We start from the raw sequence: 22,077 nt of genomic DNA, 5'->3' as shown, positions 1-22,077 counted from the left end.
GTGCGCCACCTAGAGGACAAAACAGCAAGGCTTCAGTAAATCAGTGAGAGAAACTCGCCATGGGGGGTCACCATTTTACAGCAGCGGAAACCCTCACAGGTGACAGCTTGACTGCTCACTATAAACACAAACTTCAAACATACAAGGGTTTATGTTTTGTGCTTTATCATTATACTGACGAACAACTTACCAAATAAACTTTGCATAAAAACACATAAACTGTACATTTTCATGATAAGAATCTTTCTTCATAGATAATAAAGTGCTGATGCTACTTTTTTGTCTTGATTATACAAAATAAGAATGGATTTATTTTCCAGTTATAGAAATGATGAGCTTGACTATTATAACTTTCTTTAGAAGGTCTAATGCAAGCGACAGAGTTGTGTTTTAGCCAAACTGCAAATGGAATATATTGTTTGATTGCGCAAGTCTTTTTTTATTAAAAATTAAAGTCTTTTTTTATTAAAAATTAAAAATTATTGATATTGTCATCAGAAATATGTGGTAACAGCTGAATCAAGCAATTGTGGACTGCTTTAGGGACACATCAATAAATTAGACGCATCTCAATAAATTAGAATATCAGGTAAAAGCTAATATATTTCTAAAAATAAAACTCCTTTCATATAGAAATTACAGAGTAATGCATGTTATTGAGAGTTTCATTTAGTTGATTTTGAATAATTATTGCTTACAACTAATGGGAATCCACACTTCACTTTCTTAGAGGATTTAAATAGAGCAACAAAACAAGAATTTTAAACACAGATATGTAGAGCGACTCAAATGTATTTCCATGTACTCTTCAGGATATCCACTCAGCACAAGGCTTTTTTTGCATGGACTCCTGGATTCCTTATAGATGCTCAGTGAGGCTTAAGTGCAGCAGGCTTGCTGGCCTATTAACACAGAAGGCAGTATTTGGCAGCGTGGGCATGTGCCAAGTACCCACTTTGGAGTCTGTCCACACTCTGGGACATTGATATCCAAATTAAATGTAGATCTTACTTTAATCCAAAAACATCCCAGTCCTTTGTTTCCCCCTCAGCTCAGGTAAGACAATCCTGAACCCTGTGTCTGGTTCTGGTGGGACTTAAAACGAAGAATGCAACAGTTGTGGCTCGTTTCCTGTATAAATCTGTGCTCCATGGCTCTGGACACAGTAACCCAACGTCTTGTAAATCTTCCCCTAAATTTTCAATGGGCTTTGTTCGAGGATTCTCTTTAGCCTAAAGTTATCCCTATTGCTTTAACATCTTTTTCTACCATACTTTTTCCTTCCACGTAACATCCGTTAACATACTTAGTACTTAGTAAGCAGCCAGCTGCCTCGCCGTTGACCTTTTAGGGCTTAATGTGTTAATGACTGCCATTTAACAGAAATAAATGGCTGATATATCTGTATATAATTAATCTATGGGATATATTAATTTCAGATATGTGCTGATAAATTGAATTCACCTGAATTCAATTCAATGCAATCCAACTTTATTTATACAGTTCATGAAACATGTCATCTCAAGGCACTTTCCAAAGTCAAATCCAGTCAGATTATACAGATTGGATCAGATTATACAGATTTATCAAAAAAGATTTCCTATCTAAGGAAACCCAGCATGAAACTGCAGCATGATAACGGATGTGGTTCGGCCTATTTTACCCTTTTCTAATCAGCAACTTCATCTGAGGCGGTGGCAGCAGCACCTGGTGGCCTATCAAACTTCACTTGAGTGGCTGCCGGTCACTGAACCGCAGCCCCTGCCTGAGTCCCAGCTCCGCCCCACTGGTGACAGCCTGTACTGTACATGATCCACGCAGGGAGAGACAGCAGCTGCTATTAAAGCTCCGAGGACCAAAGGGCCACCGTTCACATCTATCCGTCAAGATCAGCAGCAGCAGCAGGCGGGGTGGGGGGAAGACAAATTAAACTGGTCTCAATTATTCAGCGTCAAGCCCTACCTATCACAATGCATTGCCTGAAAAGTCTGCGGACGGCCAACCCGGGAATCCTGCAGCTGTTTAAAAATGCAGTCATTTACGCCAGACTTGGAGCTGACGTCCCCAGGAGTCAGCAACCTGTTCCTCTCATCAGCTGGACGGCAGCACTGCACACCCACAGAGCCTTTCATCCTCACCAGAAAGGCCCCGATGAGGACCAAGGACACGCCAAGTAGGTCGCTGGAGTCTAAAGCTATGGTTAATTGCAATTCCTGTTTCACCTGCAACAAACACGTCCAACAAGTAGAGTTAAACATAGACATTATATACGTATATGATGTCTATGGAGTTAATGGTCTGCCTCGCGTCGGAAGAGGAAGCGCCGTTTTTGTGGCAATTTCAAGATACGCGTAGGTCATTTTAAACATAATAAAGTATACTTTACCTTGGGTTGACGCTGAAGTAATAGATGCAAACATTTATTTAACAAATACAATCAACGTGTAAGCAAACTGAGATGGAAAAAAAGTACGTTTAATCAGGTTTTTGTTCGTTTTGGCTTGCAGCATAGCCACGAGTATCTTAATAAGTTGCCTAGCAACCTTAAATAGATGGCGGTTGGGTTAGCATGCATGAGCTAAAAAACAACTCAAAGCTGGTATTTTTTAGAAAAAAAAAAAGATAAACAACATATAATGTATGTATTACTTAAACAAAGAAAGTGTATATTTTCCTCTTATAGTCCATATGCAAAAGTCGATATTTATAGTTTAAAGACAGCAATGGTTGAATTGGCCTTTATAAAAAATGATAGGTACTACCAGCATCACCGTATAAATTCGCCCACAAGTAAATCACTAAATATAAAACTAAATTATTTTATTGCAACTCTTTTATGTAAAAAAAAAAATTATACTGTCTGACATAAAAACTAGGCTCAATTTATTTGTACTGTTTAAATAAATATGGTACAACAAAGACGCTAATACTACTACTACTATCACTACTGCGAGTAATTATAATAATAACAACAATAATAATAATAATGATGATAATAATAATAATAGTAACTGAGGATTCCTATGAGATATAGGCCATAGCCTGATTTAAAACTGTACAATATGGAAATACAACATAAAATTTCTAAACTAAGAATTGTGTTTTTTCTATTGCTGTATATATATATATATATATATATATATATATATATATATATATATATATATATATATATATATATATATATATATATATATATATATATATATGCGTTGTACATGCATAAGTTTTACAAGTTATACAAGTACATAAAAACAGTTGAGAAATGTTCAACAATCCCCTAAAAAAAAGAAAAAGAAAATCCAGGTCAATAACATGAACTTAAACAATAACAAAAACTGATCCTTGGATGGTTACAGCTTTCCGAATTATAGCCGTTAGCAGGTTTGACTCTAAGAGGCAGAAAAAAAAAAGGTTTTTGTTAACTGAGGTAAAGTTACTCGACCTCCTGACAAAACACATAGCGCTAAAACAACAACAACAAAAAACTTGAGAAAGATCCTGAAAAACACTCACCTCACCTTAGGCTAAATCTACTTAAGATATTCAAGGAAAATTGGAAAATTATTCTTTGGCCTGACGTGAAAATTTGAAAATCCATTTTAATCACAGACTCTCAGTCCTCCAGTCTAAATAGAAGAAAGATCATCCTGCTTATCAGCACTGAGCTGAAATTGCCAGAATCCATTTGGATAAGGGTTTGCTGTTGTGAACATGTTCTGAATAATTTAAGGCACCATGCAAGTTGAATGATATAAATAGATATTAAAACTGCCAGTGTTGCAATCAATGCTCTGACTTTTTCTAAGAAAGTCTTGTATATTTCAGTAAGAAATTATCGAATAGAATTCATAGTACATATGCATTGTACAGGTTACCGTGGACCATCTTTACTAAATGACAATATAGGGGGAAAAACACTGACTTAAGGGCAGCACAAATAACTTCTGTATGAGGCACGTCAGTGTCACAATCGCTCTCGATGTGCGCTCATTAAGACGTTTAGTCAGACAAGAGAGTCTAACAGAAAATATGAGGGTAATTGTGAAAAGAAGTTAGTCAAACCACTAAAAACACCACATTCATCTCGAAATTATAAATGTAATTATTGCAAAAGCAAATTACATTAAAATATTACATTTATCGTTTTTGTCTTTCTTTGGAACAAGTTACGAGGAAAAAAAACAAAGTCTTAATGTACAACAGTACTTTATTCAGTCTGCTAACATACTTCCAGGGATGTATTTTTCAGATTGCAATGCTTTATCATCAGGTTATAATAATGTACGATTAGCATTAAAATCCTCTCGTGGTTTTAAGCAATTTGTTCTCTTTTAATGTTGTTTGGCTGTTCATGAAAATGCTAATTCTACAGTATTTTCCGAGTTTCCATTTACAAGGATCCCCTAAAAAAACCATCAGATTGCTGAATAAAAAGCAGTACATTTAATTCAATTCAGTTTTATTTATATAGCACCAAATCATGAAACATGTCATCTCAAGGCACTTTACAAAGTCAAGTTCAATCATATTATACAGATTGGGTCAGATTATACAGATTGGTCAAAAATGTCCTATATAAGGAAACATTAAGCATACAGTGAGAAATAAGTGCTTAGGATATAATGCAACCACTAAATTGATGTTCAAACCAAGACAATCTTGGAAAATGTTTACAATTTCAAACACATATGTGACATGTACTAATTGCTTCTTGATGATTTACCTTGGCTGATACTGGAGGAGTTGCATGGCATTTATCTTCCTTCCTCTATGTTATTTCAGTTTTTTTTTTGTTGTTTTTAAATCAATACACTTTCACAACCCAGGATTGAGGTCAGTATCTGCCCGTGTGCCGTTACCTTCATGCTCCCATGTTGACATAAACTTTGAGCTACTGCTCTTAGTTTTGACTCGACACACTGGAGCCCATCCAGCTGTAAGATGACAGCACGCTGTGTTTGTTGTGTTCCTTGACAGAAGCCGCCTCATGTCCAGCATGGAGGACCTGCTTTTTTACACCATCACCGATGGGAAAGAGATGATCCCGCTCTCCCAGTTCATCTCTGTGAGTCAGTGTATCAACAAGTACATCGGCATGAGTCTCCGAAGTAGACATGGACATGTGCATGCAGGCAATCAGCCACAGACCTGTTATGTTTCCTTGGAACACCTTTGACTTTTATTAGATTAACCTTGGTGAGAAACATTATACCCCGCAAGAAGAATCCAAAGCATCTCCTGCTGGGCTGCAAGCAATAGTTTAACGGGTGTTTATGACCATCTTATGCAGTCGGTCTAAATATACCTGGAGTGACACTGCAGATTGAGGGAATTAACATTAGAAGGTAACACTGCTTTTCACACCCTGAATGTTTCATCTCCAGGCTTTAATTTCTATTAGCTTTTTATGTTTTCCACGTTGTTCCTAAAAAATAAATAAATAAATAAATAAAAGGTATTCAACCTCTTGAGTTCCCATGTAATCAAATTAAAATGTGTCGATATCTAAAGGTAAATCAGGTAACTCACATAATCTTGTAAACAAAACTCATTGAGATGGAGTGTAAGTAAAAAAAAAATAAAAATACTTCTGTATGTGATGAACAAATACACTGGTTAACATAAAACAGTTGTTGATATGAATTCCTGATGACGTTGCCGCGATAGTCAGAGCTTAAAAACAGACACCTGGCTAACTCAGTGTCTATGGCAACTCAAGTCCTTTTTTTAAAACGGCCGTGCGTTCAGGAGCCGTGTGTCAACACAGGTGGCAGCTTGTTCCGCCACAGATGACTGGAGGTGTTTGTAGAGGTGACTCAGGCAGAAGATAGATGGTGAAAGAGCAGGCCAGGCTATTAGCATAAGCACATTGGTGGAAAAAAAAAAAGGAACAAAAACCTGACCTGACATAAATTCGGAGTTCAATAAGAAGCAATATTTTTGGACATATAGTTTAACACTACTGACACATTTTTTAGACCCTTTTCTTCGGCACCCTTTTCTTTTCTTTTGCCCTTTTGAACTGTGGTTTAACTGAATTTAAGAGATGAATAAAAACATTTCAGTTGTGTGCTATTTATGTTAATAGCTCATGAACTCACATTTAAAAACCCTCCTGTGTAACCTTAGGAACAGCCTGAACGGAGCCCCAACTTTACTATGTGTGCCTTGAGGTGAAGAATTTCACAGACATCAAATAACTGCGATGCCGAGCTCTGAGCCATTTGTCGGGTCTGTTTCCACTTTGAAGCACTCATCAACTTTGATGAGTAAACGAAAAAAAGAAGAAGGAAAAAAAAAACACCCAAGCTTCTCTGGTCAGAAGGGTTGTGCACATGGTATCCCCAAAATAGACCCACGTGCTTTGTGCAGCCACTGTCAGTGACACCAGCAGCAGGAGTGAGATAGCGGCAATCCGCTTTGCTGCCCTCCTCAGTTCCTCGCAGGCACATTTGTGGCTTTGAAATCCCCTAACCACATATTTCAAAGATTCCTGTAGCTGACAGCAGAAGATCATGGTTTTGACTTAATACACTGGAGCCCGTGCAGCGACAGCTGTCATTTATCACCCCCCCCACTACCCCCGTCCTACCCTCCCTTCTGGTAAAAATGAGTTCAAACACATCTCCTCTCTCCGTCATCTCCAGGCTCTGAGAAGAACCGGTTTGTTAACATCTGACCCTCGGCTGCGGGACTGTGTCCATCAGATGAGACAATTCACACGGGATTCCATGGGACCGGTCATGATGGACAAAAAACTTTTCAGAAGGTGAGAAAAGTTTGAGCTTGTTTATAACATGTCCGAAACGTATTCAAAGCGCTTCTATGTATTTCATTTGAATTTTAAGTGATAAAATAAAATACATTCCAACCAAGACCCGTTCAAAGTCACCTGACTGCTTAACAGAGTCTCGGCGTAAATCCAGATGTTTGGTGAATGCCTCAGAGGTCTGTTAAGAGAACAGCAGTGAACAAACAGCATCCTGAAAACCAACGAGCACAGGACGGCTCAGGGATAAAGGGGCAGTGATGTTAAAAGCAATGTTGGGTCATAAAACAAAGATTTGAACATCTCATAGATCATAGGCCCCCTGCCTATCCTGACCGGCTGGGTGAGGAGAACATTAATTAAAGAATAAGTCAAAAGACCCATGGGAGCTCAGTAGCAAGAATCTATCATCAGCGGCAACCAATCATTGTGCACTCAATAAATCTGCCTCTTATCAAAGACATTTGCAGTTTGCCCCTGGCCATGTAGGGGTCTCATCAAACATTTGGAAGACAGGGCTCTGGTCAGATGAGGCCAAAACGTGAGCTTGTTGTCCTACAGGCAAAATGCTATGTGTGGCGGAAAATCAACGCTGCACATTACTCTGAAAAACCTAATCTCCGCGGTGAAACTTGCTGCCACACGGCTTTTCTCCAGCAGGGAAGCTAGTCAGAGTCGATGAGAAGATGGAGCTGAACACATGGCAATCCTGCGAGAAAAACCTCTCAGAGGCAGCAAAAGACTGCAAATCATGTTTTCTACCAAAGCCTATTCATGTGTTAGAGTAGCCAAGTCCAGAATTTCTTGTCCAGACTTTAACACCGCTGTTCATTCTGACTGGGCTTGCGCTGTTTTAGAGAGACTGGGAAGAAATTCTGTCTCTAGATGTGCACAGCTGATAAAGGCAAACCCCAAAGGTCTTGCAGCTCTATTTCCAAATGATGCTTCTACAAAGTATCGACCGAAGGGGGCTGAATACTAATGCGCGTCTCACATTTCTGATTTGTAGTTGTGAAAACACAAAACGAAACGTGCGTATCGTTTTCTTCCATCTCGCAAATTATATCACATTTTGTGCTGGTGTCTCGCATATAATCACAGAAAATACACTGAAGTTCTTGGTTACATAGCATGACAAGATGTTAAAAAATAGGAGCGGTGTGAAGACTTTTGCAAGGTAACTGAAAGCAGACTTGCCTGGATGTGAGAAGGGAGGCAGAACAACTTCTGCATTTGCTTCAGTAAACATTCTGGATGTGTCAATACGGAATAATCAACGGTTCAAAGCCAACACACCTGTTCCTTAATGCATGGGGGGAAAAAAAAAAAAAACGATAGATGCGTACGAGCGGTTGGGTTGGGTTAGCCTCAGGGACTTTAATGTTTTTTTTTTGTTACGTAAGAGAGGTGATTTGTGGTCAGCACTATACGAGTCCTGGAGAGTGACAGACACAGGTGTTTTATAGCTGACAGCTGCTATGAAGCAAATTCATGTGCATGCACGCATGGCAGCCAAACTAGCGGAGGTGAGAGGAAAATAGTGGGGTCTCTGAGGCTGCTAATGAAAGGGCATCATTCTGGTTGAGCTCCAGACTGGCAGTTACATTAGCAGGCTCAAAGGCACCACACTCCCTGCTTTCCTAATACTATAATTCCCTAACTGATGTGCAATTCACTCAGACTCATCTCCTCTTCTGCGGCAGCGCATTACTGTCTCCGGCTAAATTAATCAGCCATAATGTTTCTGCTTGTTTCCTAAAACAATGGGATTATGGCGGCCTCATCGAAAATGTCCTGCTGGAAGTAGCGAGAGCAATCTTCTGTTGGTTTTTGGAAATGGCCTGTATCAATAATGCAAGCCGCAGCGCAATCTCTTTTCCTCCTCAAAGCCTCCCACTAACATCACCGAGGGCTCACAGTCGCATATTTTAGTTTAGACCAGCTGAGGGAGAATATACCATTACCATTCCTTGAAAGCATGCCGCGTTACCCCGCCAGTTATAGCAACGGTTGCCAAAGTTGTGCTCGGCACCCCACTGTGTTTCGTCCATTACCAAGGATGGGGGTTTTAAGGTATTCTCCAAATAGGATTAAATGTAAACGTGTTTCTTATAAATAAAGGCAGCATTTATATGGATTGGAAATGTATGAGGGGACAAAATCATCCGCATTTATTTGCAATCCTGGTAACGACTTGTGAAAAAGCCTTGGAATGAACTCATCTTTTGCTGCAGCAGCGCAAACTCGCTCTAAAAGATTGGAAAAAAAAATTCGACCCCTCACATGAGTGCATTTATTCAGTGAGGAAAATCTAATATTTAGAAATAACGTGTTATGTCAGCCAAACTTATCGGCTGACGTAACGCTGGCCTTTTTGCTACTTATACTTACTTCTCAGGTTGGAGGAACTCTGAGTTAATTTCCCACGAGTTCCTGTTTTCCTGGGGGTAAAATGGCTTTACACTGCAACCGATTTGTCTTTAAAATGTCGACGATGATTAAACATGCTGTTCAAGTCAGGCAGAGTTTTATTAATACTCTGGGTCTTTATAAGCACAGAGAAAGCAGATTAGCGTGTACATATTCATAATTCCATGGTGTGCTTCCTCCTGTCTCCTTACACCTTTCCTTCCCCCTCCCATATTTTCATCCTTCCTTTATTGTTTACTGCCTTCATTTCTTCTGTTCTTTGTTTCTGCCTAATGCCCGTACTTATTCCCCGTGTGTCCGTCTCTCCTTGTTTCTGATCTCAATTCTAGGGTCTGAGATGCTTTGGCCCTGTCTTTCTTCCAGGTTTCTGAAACCTTTGTGGAGTGCAGGACATTATCGAAGTCTTAAAAAAAAAATTATAATAATATTTCAATCATCTTTATTTGTCATTGCGACATACATTCCAGTGAAGTGTGACCTCTGGATTTAACCTCTCCGTGTTTTGGGAGCAGTGAGCTGCTACTAGACAGCACCTGGAGAGCATTCTGGGACCAGGGGTCTCGCTCAGGGACCTGGAGAGACAGTCTGTGGGATTCAAGTCTGAGAACTTGAGGCCTTTCCAGGATGCAACCTTCCCTCTAGGCCACCACTCCCTGAATAGAGCATTTGAAATAATAATATGGTGGCCTCTACAAGTAAAATAACAATTTGTTATTAGGTCTGTCAACAGGATAATCATGTGACCAAACCAACACAAACAGTTCACCAGACACGAAGTGAACCTTCTTAGTCCCCTATGTTTGCTCCAATCCTGTGAAGTGTTATAAGAGAAGATTAACCTCTGTCCTTTACTCAAAAGGGGGTCAATTTAAAAATAAATTTCAGTTTTCTTCCCCCAAGCCCCCGGAGTGAATTGAAGTGCTCAAATTAAAGGTATTGCCGCAGAATTTATTTAAAAGTTTTTGTGCATCTTTGCCAGGCATACCAACAAATGCAAAGGCCGTCACATAGTGTTGCAATATACAATTACTTAGTTAGTGTGTTACCAATGTTTTTACACAGTAACCAATGACAGTCACAACTCTTTCACCACTGCTGTGTTGAGAAAGCTGAATAATTGGAGCCATGGATTTATGACAATTGAAATCTATTGAAATCAAAGCTTATTTTCCAATGTTGTATTACTTCCTCATTTAATTAAAATCTTTCCAGTGAAAAAAATGATGCGGATTTAAAAGGTGGACATTTCTAATTTTACAAAATCCCATTAGACATTTTTTTATACAGACGTTTCTTGGGAACCATTAAGGGCCCGTCTCATTCCTTATTTATGAAAAGTCAAAGAAGGGTGCCCAGCTTAATCAATATTTTATCATTATCTGTCTGTTGTCTGCAGGTGCGTTGGCAACAACATCATCTTGCTGACTAAGGCTTTCAGAAAAAACTTCATCATCCCTGACTTTGAGGAGTTTACCCTCCAGATCAACAGGATGTATGAGAGCGCCCATCAACAAGGAGGGGGACATGTAAGTAAGAGACACAGAGACTCAGCATTTGCTTAGTCACCGTGGCACGGTTTCATGCATTTCATGTCCTCAGGTAGCCGATTACATTCCTCAGCTGGCTAAGTTCAGCCCGGATCATTGGGGCGTATCCATTTGCACCATAGATGGACAGAGGTAACACGGCACCCCTCCCGAATGTGCACCGCGCTTTGCCTCTACAGCCCTAATAAGACTTCTTTTGTCTGCGCTTCTACCTGGTTGACCTGTTTGTCCCGCAGATATTCAGTGGGTGACACCAAGATTCCCTTCTGCCTGCAGTCGTGTGTGAAGCCGCTGGAGTACGCCATCGCTGTGCACGAGCTCGGCAGTGAACACGTTCACCGCTTTGTGGGCAAGGAGCCCAGTGGCTTCAAATTCAACAAACTGTCGCTAAACGAGGAAGGCAAGCGATTCACATCATCTACTCTAGTCACCTTGTCAGTGCAATAAAAATAAGCAGCAGCGCTAATATGCTTCATCCTCCTTTACGGCGTACCGCATCGCCTTTAGATTAGCGGTAACACTCCACAGCAGCTGTCGTTGATTCTGTCGTCTTGTCCAAGGAGGAAGGTCCTGCCAGTTCTTCGCCCGGTCCTTGTGTCTGGAGTAGCTGCTTGGTTGTTTTTGGATCAGTGCAGTTGTCATTTGCTTCTCTGTCAACGAAATCTCTCTTTGTGAAATGTCATGTTGTCTCTGCACTCAAAGCAAACACAACGGAGATTGTTGTGAACCTAAAGGCAGACCAAATGACCTCTAAGAAATTGGTTCTGACCACAAATCTTAATTGCCATGATTGCCAGAAGATAGATTGAACAGACCCTTAAACTGGCTTTATTTTTATTCACTCTATTATAAAGTATGTGCAGAGCTCACATTTAGCCTAAACTAACTTGTTTTCTGTAACAAAAGAGCAACAAAGCCAAATAACAGAAAAAGTGTTTAAAATGGACTTTTAAGTCTGATCGTTGACCATTTCATCACCTCTCTTTTTTAGTCATTTATTTTCATTTGGTTTTTCACCTACTGTCACCTACAAGTCCCCCGCAGTAAATATACCTTTTTTTTATTTCAGTTTCTTTGAGCAAAAATACAAGTAAGATTTACATTGAAAAGACATTTTAGTAGTGCTCAAAAGGAGTAGGTAGAAGTTCAGAGAACTTATAAGAACCTACCCCCAATTACAATATTCATGTCATGTAACATATGCAGTCTTTTGATAAATGGCATTACAAATCAAAGCACACTTAAAAATCTTCTACCTTCTGCTCAGAGCAGTTCGTTTGTCACGTGGTTAGAGGCAAACGTGTGACGGGAGTGCTTTTGTTTTTCATTTTTGTACAGATAAACCACACAACCCCATGGTGAACGCTGGAGCTATCGTCATTAGCTCTTTGCTGAAGGTAAGCTCTTACTATTGCTTTGTTTTTTTGTTTTTGTCTTTTTGAAGGTAACAGCCATACAGTATTAATAAAACTCCACTCAGTTTTCTATTTTTCGTTGTTGTTTTGTTTTCAACAAGAACAAAACAGAACAAATTGAACAAATAATCGTGTCTCTGTTTTGAATGAGTAAACGAATGAGTGGAAAACTAAATAATATTTTAGTTAAGAATAAGAGTCATTATGCATCTATAAACTATACACTGAGTTGCTGACGACGCAAAATATTTGACAAAGGAATGCAATTTAAAAGAAAAATGAGCGAAACAGGCTGCTGAAAAGATCTTTGCTGCACCTAAAGACAACTTGACATCCTTAAAGAGGTAGTTGGATGTGCGCCTCATTAAAGTCGATATAGAAGTGGGCACGTAAAATATCTGATCCCCAAATACAGCCATGAAGGGGTACATCACTATAAGCTTTGTCAAAACCGCAAATCATTCCAAAATGAGGTTCAAATTGCAAGGTGAGATGTGACATGTCTTCCATTAGTCTGATATGTCAGGAAAGGTTTGGAGATTTAGACCTTAAACTTCATGCAACCTTAAACTTCATGCAGGGTTTCTGTAAAGCCTTAAAATGGATGGAATTTGCTTTTATCATTTTCCAGGTCTGGGGGTTCATGGAAAACTATTTTCATTCTTCTATTTTCTGAAGGAAAACATGGAATACATCTTAATAAATGCAGTGGTTTTACATTATTTTATATCTAAATGACATTTTAGATTTGATTTAAATTTATAATTTTAATCATCCTAATTCTGCTTTTGACTTAGTGTCTGAATGCAAACTCTTTCCACAATTAAAGGAATATTTTACAACTTTTTTGAGACAATTTGAAACGCAAAGAACTGTAGTTCTTTCCGCAATAAACAATTACTTAATCTCTTAATTTGTGATCATTTAAAAAATCCTTCATAGATTATAGTTCCCAGGGTTCCCAGACTGTGCTTTAAGGAATCTGTGTTTAGTGTGTTGTACATTTACAGTACTTACAAAGGTTATGAAAATTAAAACTTGGAACCACATGGATAACACTTACTAGAGCGTGTGTAAAGGCCAGCCTTATCCCACCGCTGGCAGCTTGGTGCCGACGCTCGGAATACCAGGATGTTCTAATTGTAATTACAAACAAGAGTCAATAGACATTAGCGTACCATATATGTATATTAGAGTCAGCTTTGGTAGTATGTTGACACTTTACAATAGAATATGAAGCACTGAAGGTGTCAGGACAAAGCAAAGAGGGACAAAGGAAGCAGCTGGTCATGTCTAAAATCATGGCATTAAACCCAGTCCTCAGGCCACGTGACATCTTATATTCCTGATGAGATATTAATGCGCATCCAGCAGTTTTGTGCTTATGGGTTTATTTCATTTAAATTCTGAAAGACGATGCTCTTACTGTTATCCGTCTGTATTAATAAACTGAATCCTATTTTCCACACTAGTCACAAAAGAAAAAGTTGTAAGCTGGTTTTGAAGTCAATTTAATGGCTTTTGATTTAAAGCCCAGACAACATTGTAATCATAAAAAAATACAGTTTTTTTCTTTTCTGTTTACTGAAATAGAAATGTTTATAATCTGCCTTAAGAATTACTTGGTGTCAGTGCAGCGACATCAAGTAATACCTAAGTGGACCCTGTGGAAGCTGGACTATGGTCATAGTACCTGTTGTGAACACGGGTAGCCCTATTTTAGCCGTATACGGTCATGTTTCCTCCTGTGGAGACCTTTTAACGTGTCTCAGCTGACTGATGTGAAGGTCATCTTATCAAATGTATCTCATGTTTGACAGTAAGGGACAGAGCCTTTTTGGGCCTGACAACAGGGGTGTGTGCCGCGCGTGTGCTCTGGGCCAATTACAGCTGCTGAGACGGAGGGTGTGTTTACCATCTGCGTTCTGCATGTGCGTAAAGCTAAGTTTAAGCAAACAGTTTTATTTGTTCTGGGTCTGTAGGAGGTCAAGTGGAGCTATGCTTGCAACCACAAAAACATAAAAAGATTGAAGGACATAACTGCTGAATATGCCCTTTTTTACTTCTCTTAATCTTTGAGTCACTAAATATGAAAAGGACTGCAGCTCCTTCTTGGCAACTGCATGACCTGCTACTGATCCTTTAGCAGTAGTGTGAAATTCAAGCAGAGCCATAAAACAGCGGCCTGGCCAAAGTGAGCACGTCGCCACATGGAGTGCCACGCTCATCAGCGGCATGTGCCCGTTGCACAATGACACCAGGCCAAGCATGCTCTCAAACGTGAGCTGCGGTACTCAAACACTGCCCCCTGTAGGGTCCCAGTGAAGCCCTGTGAGCCTCCTCTTTGTAAAATGCCCTCTTTTTCTCTCATTTCGTAGCCTCTTTCAAATAAAGCGGAGAGGTTTGACTACGTGAGTAAACGTTTCAGTTCATTTAAAGTCGTCGTTCAGAGCTGGGTTGCTGATGCTGACTTAGTGCTGTCTCTAAATATGATGTTTCCACAGGTGATGGACTTCTTGAAAAGCATGGCTGGTACAGAATATGTGGGGTTCAGCAATGCCACGTGAGAACCGAGCCCCCCATGAATTCAGAGAGGTTGTCCTCTGATGTTTTTATTGAAATGCTGTTTTTCATACCTGTTGTGTTCTTGCAGTTTCCAGTCAGAGAGGGAGACTGGTGATAGAAATTATGCCATCGGTTATTACCTGAAGGAGAAAAAGGTTTGTGTTCTTATCTTGCATAGTTTCTGTCAAAGTTAATAGAATATGATGGTCATTTTCCTATTATTGCCACTTTTGGTGAAGGTGTGTAACAAAAAACTCAAATGACTCTTTTATTCAGTGTTAGAAAAATCTCTCATTTGGAACTGATTACTTTTTTTTTTAGACGTAATCCTTATAGTAAGGTTGTGCAAGACTTATTGGCACCCCTAATAATCCCTAAGAATTACATTTAACTGAAGGTGTTTTATACTACATACTTAGAAATTTAAATTTGTACTCCATGGCTTTCTGTTTCCCTAGGATATAAATATGCTACAGCACACAGGCCGATTATTCTTCTAGCCACTCATTAAAATGGGACAGATATGAAACATGACATTTTTGTGGCACTAGTGGCCTTTATTTGATTGTAGGCTGACAGGAAATGGGGTTGAGAGAGAGGGGGAAGACATGCGGTAAAGGTCCACAGGCTGGTAGTTGAACCCGGGGACGGCCGCGTCGAGGACTGAGGGTCGCATGCTCTACCCCTACACCACCGCTGCACTCAAAAACATGCCATTTAAGTAAAGCAGCTGTGTGCTTATCTTTATAAGTCAGGTAATGATTACAAGAACATGGCTTCTTACGTAAACGTGCCCATATCTACTGTCAGAGAATTACTTAACATCTGTACAAAAACAGACAAGACTGTTGTGGAGTCAAATTTATCTTTCCACCATAGACAGTTAATGGACCACTTACAGACACATATCAGTAAATAAAAAAACATCCCAAAAACTTGTGATTAGAGAACTGCTACAAAAAGTCTCATCTAGGACTTAGCAAGTCTCCATTACGACAATTCATTTATAGGCTTTTCTTTACATCTTTTCCCAAGGTGCTAATAGTTGTACAGGGCTCTCATTGCCGATGTGCTAACTCTGGTTGCAATTCTTGCAGTGCTTCCCTGACAATGCAGATATGACTGGAGCACTAGACTTCTACTTTCAGGTAACTATTTATTTATTTATTTATTTTACTCCTTTCGATTTAATTATTCAGATGTATGCAAAACAAATGCATCAATGCAGAAATTATATTCAGACACACACATATATATATATATATATATATATATGTGTGTATATATATATATATATATATATATATATATATATATATATATATATATATATATATATATATATATATATATATATATATATATATACAGACACACATATATATATATATATATATATATATATATATATATATTATATATATATATATATATATATTGAAATGATGATGATTTGTAAAGGTACATTGAATGTATACTGCTCAAAAAAAATAAAAGGACCACTTAAGCAACACAATGTAACTCTAAGTGTATCCTTTATTTTTTTGAGCAGTCTATATTTAAACCGCTGACGGTGTAACGGTTGTTAACGTTAACAACAGTTTCCTCAACATGTGGGAATTGGTTTTCCAATTTTTATGTAGTAATAATAATAATACCTTGAAAATAATAGTTCACTTTACCGTATAGTAATTAATAAACATTTGTAAAACATACACAGTTAAACATTTTACTCATATTGGTTATGGTGTTTTGAAATACTGACTCAGAATGCACGACTCAAAAAGGAAAACATGGTTTTAAGCTGGACCTGAGGATCCTAAAACAAGTCTGGTCTGTTTTGTTTTTTAACTAAGAGAATACATGAGTCAATGATCATATTCTGTGCTTTTAAAACATCTGTTGTAATAAAACAATACAAATGATTGCTGATTAGCCAAGACTGGTTGGTAATAAAAGCTGTTTACTACAGCAGTAAATCTATAGAAAATGTTCACTGTTGTTGGACACTTTTTGGAATATAAATACATGTAATAATACTTGACAACTGTATAAAACTTTTTAAACAAATTAATTTTTCCTAAAAAACTTCAGATGAATCAAAAAAAAAAAAAAACTGAAAACATGCTAACTTTACAAACAAAGAGTGAAGGAACCACATTATAAACTCCTCCGTTTGTTTGAGCAGGATCTGGCTTTATTGTCGTGGTTTAAAGTTATTTTTCTCAAAGACTAAATGTTTTCAGTCAGGAAAATACTCATTTTCAGGTCAGTAGGTACCTGTGGAAGATACACCTCTTTTCAGCTCAGTAATATTTTAAAAGCATTTAATTATGCTATTGGTTGTTTTTATTATTGCGGCCTCTATTCTTTTGGTTTGTTTCAATCTTAGAGGGTCTTTTGATGGAGGACTGTTAATTGTTTGGCCCAACATTGGTTTCTCTTACTCTTTCACAACAATCACCTGTCTGCATGTGAGGCATTTAGGAAACATTTGGAAATGTTTGTCACAGAAAGTCCTTTTTATACCTCTCCATTCCAGTTGTGCTCCATCGAGGTAACCTGTGAGTCCGGAAGTGTCATGGCTGCCACACTGGCCAATGGAGGCATTTGTCCAATCACGGGCGACCGTGTGTTAAGCGCTGAAGCCGTTCGCAACACTTTGAGTCTAATGCATTCCTGTGGGATGTACGACTTTTCCGGGCAATTTGCCTTCCATGTAAGTGCCTTAGTTTGAATTTTATAAAGGTTTTCATGGCTGTGGGTCAGTTTGCTCCTCCAATTGTTACCCCCAATTTCTTCCTTGGAGTGTTAGAATAGCGAATAGTATTTTGCATCTCTATGTACAAATAAAAAGACCTTTTATTTTTCCAAACAAGTAATCATTGTTTATCAGTTTATTTTCTTGGTTGTTGGGCATTGTGATTATTCACTGAATTTAAATAAATGTTTAATTTCCCTTTGGGTTTATATTTTTTTATTGAGAAAAATAATCATTTAATATTTAATCATATATTACAGTCATTACATCCTCCCAACCAATCACAAACGCAAATCGCCCAGCCCTATTCATAACCCCACATAAAACTAAATTACCTATAAGACATTTATTTCAGTCGTAAAACCTAACTTCCATGCAGAAGACCATGAGTGGATTTCACAGTGGTGTGAAAAAAATTAGCATTTATTTAGCAACGCTTTACATATGTTTTTTAGTCTGTTCTTTTTGTGTGTGTGTGTACTCTGAGCCAGAGTATTGTCACTACGAGAGAAACATGTAGTGACAATAAAGAATCTTGAATGTATATTTACTATAAATGTTAATAATGTTAAAGTAACATAAAGGAACAGAATGAAGTTAAGAAAATACATTTGTGAAACTGTTCTGTAAAACATGGCACCTCCACATTTATTCCCAGTCATAAGGGCTTAAATCACATTCAGGTAAAATATGAAACTATCAGGCGTTTTGAAGGATGTTTGCCCTGTTTAAACCTTTAGTTTGGTGTACTTCTGACTACCGAAGTGAGAGTGAACACAATGCTGAGAACCAAGTAGCTGATACCTTCAGACGGGAGGTTGTAAGAGCTGAGGACAAGTTTGAAGAGGTGCTAAATGTATTTGAGATCAGCCGTTCCACTGTAGAGAAACGCGTCTACAAATAGAGGAAGACATACAGAGCAACTGCCCTTGTGCCTACAACTGGCCATGGCATGTTCATCCAGAAGGTAGAATGCAAGATAGGGCTGGACGATAATTCAATAACAATATATATCGACCAATAGAAACAAGGGTCAATAAAAATTTCAATAGAACAGTTTTCCTACCTTTTGCATTCTAGCCTATCATGTAGGTTAATATTACAGTCATTACATCCTCCCAACCAATCACAACGCAGACTCAGGAAGCTCCGTCTCCAAGCTCCGAGAGCACATGTTTGTTTATCTTTTTTTTTTTTTAAACTTGCAGTTTTGGTAAAAACTTGGTTGAATAAAGGGTTGAGTTTGAATTCATTGTTTGTGTCTGTATCTAAAACCAGGTTTTTAAGCAACAGCATAAAACGGCCAGGGCTGAACTTAAAATATATGTTTTGAATTTGTTGATAATTATCGATATTGATCAGTCTGATTTCTATTTTATCTATATGTTTTTTTTCTATATATTTTTTTTGAAGTCTCCTAAAATCCAACTAAAGGGCCTGTTGCAGGCCTGATCCTTTTTGTAGAATAACCAAAGCAAAAATGTTCAAATTGACCAGTAGCCATTTTCTAAAAGCATTGTTGGCTTGAGCACAAGCGGTAGCAAATTAGGAGACATTTAGGCTCTAATATTGTTTTGGTTTTCCTTGTTTAGGTTGGTCTGCCTGCAAAATCTGGAGTTTCAGGTGCCGTTTTGCTGGTGGTTCCCAACGTTATGGGCATTCTGTGTTGGTCACCGCCACTGGATCGGCTAGGAAACAGCGTCAGAGGAATTCAGTTCTGTCAGGTAAGCCGCTTACAGTGTCTTTGTCCTTATTCCGACAACTTTAAACAACTTTAAATATTTTTATGTAAACATAATTTATTGATCAACTGGACTTTGATCCAAAAGGAACTTGTGTCTTACTTCAACTTCCACAATTATGACAACCTGAGGCACTTCACCAAGAAGCACGACCCCAGAAGACGATCAGACGACGACCCGGTGAGTTTAGTGCCGCTACTGACCTCAAATCTGGATGTTGTGAAGATGTTGAAACGTTGACTTTGTTCATATCTTTGTTTAGAACAAGTCAGTCGTTAACCTGATGTTTGCAGCGTACAGCGGTGACGTCTCTGCTTTGAGACGGTAAGTAGAAACAAACATTTTCTTCCAGCAATTGTAGGATCTAAATATGAAACTGACAATAGCTCCAAATCCTTTCAGTCATATCCACTAAGTTTTACTACTAGGTGTATATAAACCCATTTATTAGTTTATTTACTCTTTTTGGGTTTTTTCCACATAAAGATCCTCAATATACCGTAACACATGCTTTATGCTAGAAATCAGTAGCTTCCTGATTTCTGCTGTGGTTTAAGGAAAAAAAACACCTACAGGAAGATCTGAAGGGGATCTCTGGAAACTGAATTAAGTTTAATGTTATCATGAATGGCATATTTTTGCTATAATTGTTTTAATTTTTATTGTTAATATGCATCTTTTGTTTTGCTCTAACACAGCTCTACACAGTGAACCTCCCTATATTTAAAAATAACGTTTCTATGTGCGTACCTCCTGTCTTCCATCGCCCCAGGTTTGCCCTCTCCGCTGTTAACATGGAGCAGAGGGATTACGACTCCCGTACAGCTCTCCACATCGCTGCTGCCGAAGGTAACACTTTCCCATATTAGTTCGATCATTCTTCAATTATATCGGGTTTGGCATTTAAACAAAAGTCAATGAAATATGGCATTTAAAAAGCTGCGTTGCAGCAGGCCGTGTCCTTTCTGTCCTTCAGCGTTGTTTCTGCTCGTTTCCACTTTTCTCCCAGGCCACGAAGACGCTGTAATGTTCCTGACAGAAGTATGTAAAGTGAATCCCTACATTAAAGACAGGTAGGGGTTTTGGTCAACATTCATCTGATACTAACTCATTTTATTAACTAGAACAGCCCATCCATGTCCATTTCACACTGTTGTCTATCAGATGGGGCAACACACCCCTCGATGACGCCATGCAGTTTGGCCATGATGTTGTTGTTTCAGTCCTGCAAAAGTACCAAGGCGGGTACGCAGACGGCGACTCGTCAAGGAGCACAGAGGAACAGGGCACCGTGCTGGACACGATAAAAAGCATCGTTTAAAAAGCCCCAGAAAGGTTTGGATTGCAAACCTTTTGTTGCACAACTGAAATGAATCACACGACAGACGGTTACTGGGAAAACTGATGAATGATTGACTTTATTCTCTTTTTAAAGGCTATTCTCTTTTAGGTTACCAGAAAATTTCTTTGGGGCGAATAAAGTCCCAATCAATAGGATAATTATCCTCTTTGCTTTATAAACCAAATGAAGAGTCAGAAATATTAAAATCTTCCCCAACCAGGGGCGATAAAATGTGCACTTTTAAATGAGGGCGTGGAACCGTTTTGGAAAGGAAAAAAAAGGTGTGTGGGGGGGGGGGGGGGGGTGTTATTGTATCTGTGCAAAAGAAAAGGTCAAAAACTGAACATACTACAGTACTATATCGATAAACAAGTTGCTATTATTACTAACTTGTTTACCATTATTTGATTGTGTAGCAATATTCTTTCTTTGCACATCGGTTGAATTGGAAAATGTTACTGATGTAAATATTTAAACTGCAATATTTATTTTTGAAATCTTGAAATGTTGTATATTTTACGTTGGCCCCTTTCACACTGAAATGAGATCATTATAGGATCATTATAAGACTTATAAGTAGCTTATTGCAGATGTGTTCTGGAGTGCATTACAAATAATACAAGATCCTCTCACTGTTTTCAGCTTGAACAACGGTCATGGTGATTTGTTGTCATAGGGGGAGGCATATAGGCGTTCTGGAGGCAGTATGGTGGCGGTGGTAGAGTTTTCATAAAGTGAGGTTCGAATACTCTTTATGGCTCGGTCATCAGAGAATTTAAATCGGGACCGGCCAAGCTAGCTTTGTTCCCACACCACACTCTCAAATCGTTGAGTAAGCTCGTGGAATAGTGTTGGAGGAGGGGACGCTATGTGCATTGCTTTTGCTGAAGGTCTCTCTTAAACCAGCATGCAACAAATGAGCCCCACCCTCCGCACGCCGTGCCACACCACGGCCTGCTGCACACAGGAAGCAGCACCCTCCGGGAAAAAATAATCCCAGGAAGGGAGAAGCGCACACACCTCCAAAGTGTGTGGGAGCGTAGACGTGCTGGTTGCTGAGCGACTGACGGAAATCTTTAGGCTACAGCTTGAACACAGTCCTTGTATCTTATTTACATTATGACCTAAAGTGTAATGTAAATGTATTCATATTGTAATGTAATTTGTAATATATTGTAATTAATATGTATAACGTAATATGTAAATAGAATATTTCAATATCATCTGAGCAACACAAATGCAATACAATACACGCAGACATTTTGGATTCTCTCTTCATAATTCCACCTGCGGTCAAGCGAGTGGTTTCCTCCTTTATGACAGGACTAAAACTGGGTGTGGAGGTGCAGAAATGTCACATATATGGAGAGAGAAATTCTGTGCATCCTGACAAGGTTATGGAAACAGTCTGGTGCACCAGCGGTAGCCGTGCCAGTAGTCGAGCGATACAGAGTGATTATTGTGGAGTGATCTTACAGGGCAGCGGCGTCCAATGTAAGCCCT

The 22,077-nt window shown here is 38.8% G+C and overlaps 1 protein-coding gene across 1 annotated transcript; it reads left to right on the top strand.

Moving 5' to 3' along the window:
* The first annotated feature begins 1,824 nt into the window (after positions 1–1,824).
* Positions 1,825–20,963, top strand: LOC118563908 (glutaminase kidney isoform, mitochondrial-like). The gene is made up of 18 exons (XM_036140046.1): positions 1,825–2,173; positions 4,981–5,068; positions 6,651–6,772; positions 10,599–10,728; positions 10,802–10,881; positions 10,986–11,149; positions 12,088–12,146; positions 14,543–14,575; positions 14,669–14,727; positions 14,818–14,884; positions 15,827–15,877; positions 17,272–17,448; positions 19,083–19,214; positions 19,320–19,412; positions 19,495–19,556; positions 20,005–20,081; positions 20,242–20,305; positions 20,397–20,963. Exons 1-18 carry the CDS (start codon positions 1,971–1,973, stop codon positions 20,551–20,553), a joined length of 1,818 nt encoding a protein of 605 aa, XP_035995939.1. The 5' UTR covers positions 1,825–1,970; the 3' UTR covers positions 20,554–20,963.
* Positions 20,964–22,077: the final 1,114 nt, after the last annotated feature.

This window comes from Fundulus heteroclitus, chromosome 1, assembly GCF_011125445.2.
Source record: "Fundulus heteroclitus isolate FHET01 chromosome 1, MU-UCD_Fhet_4.1, whole genome shotgun sequence".
In the NCBI taxonomy this organism is placed as follows: domain Eukaryota; kingdom Metazoa; phylum Chordata; class Actinopteri; order Cyprinodontiformes; family Fundulidae; genus Fundulus; species Fundulus heteroclitus.
This window is presented reverse-complemented; position numbering and strand designations above follow the sequence as displayed.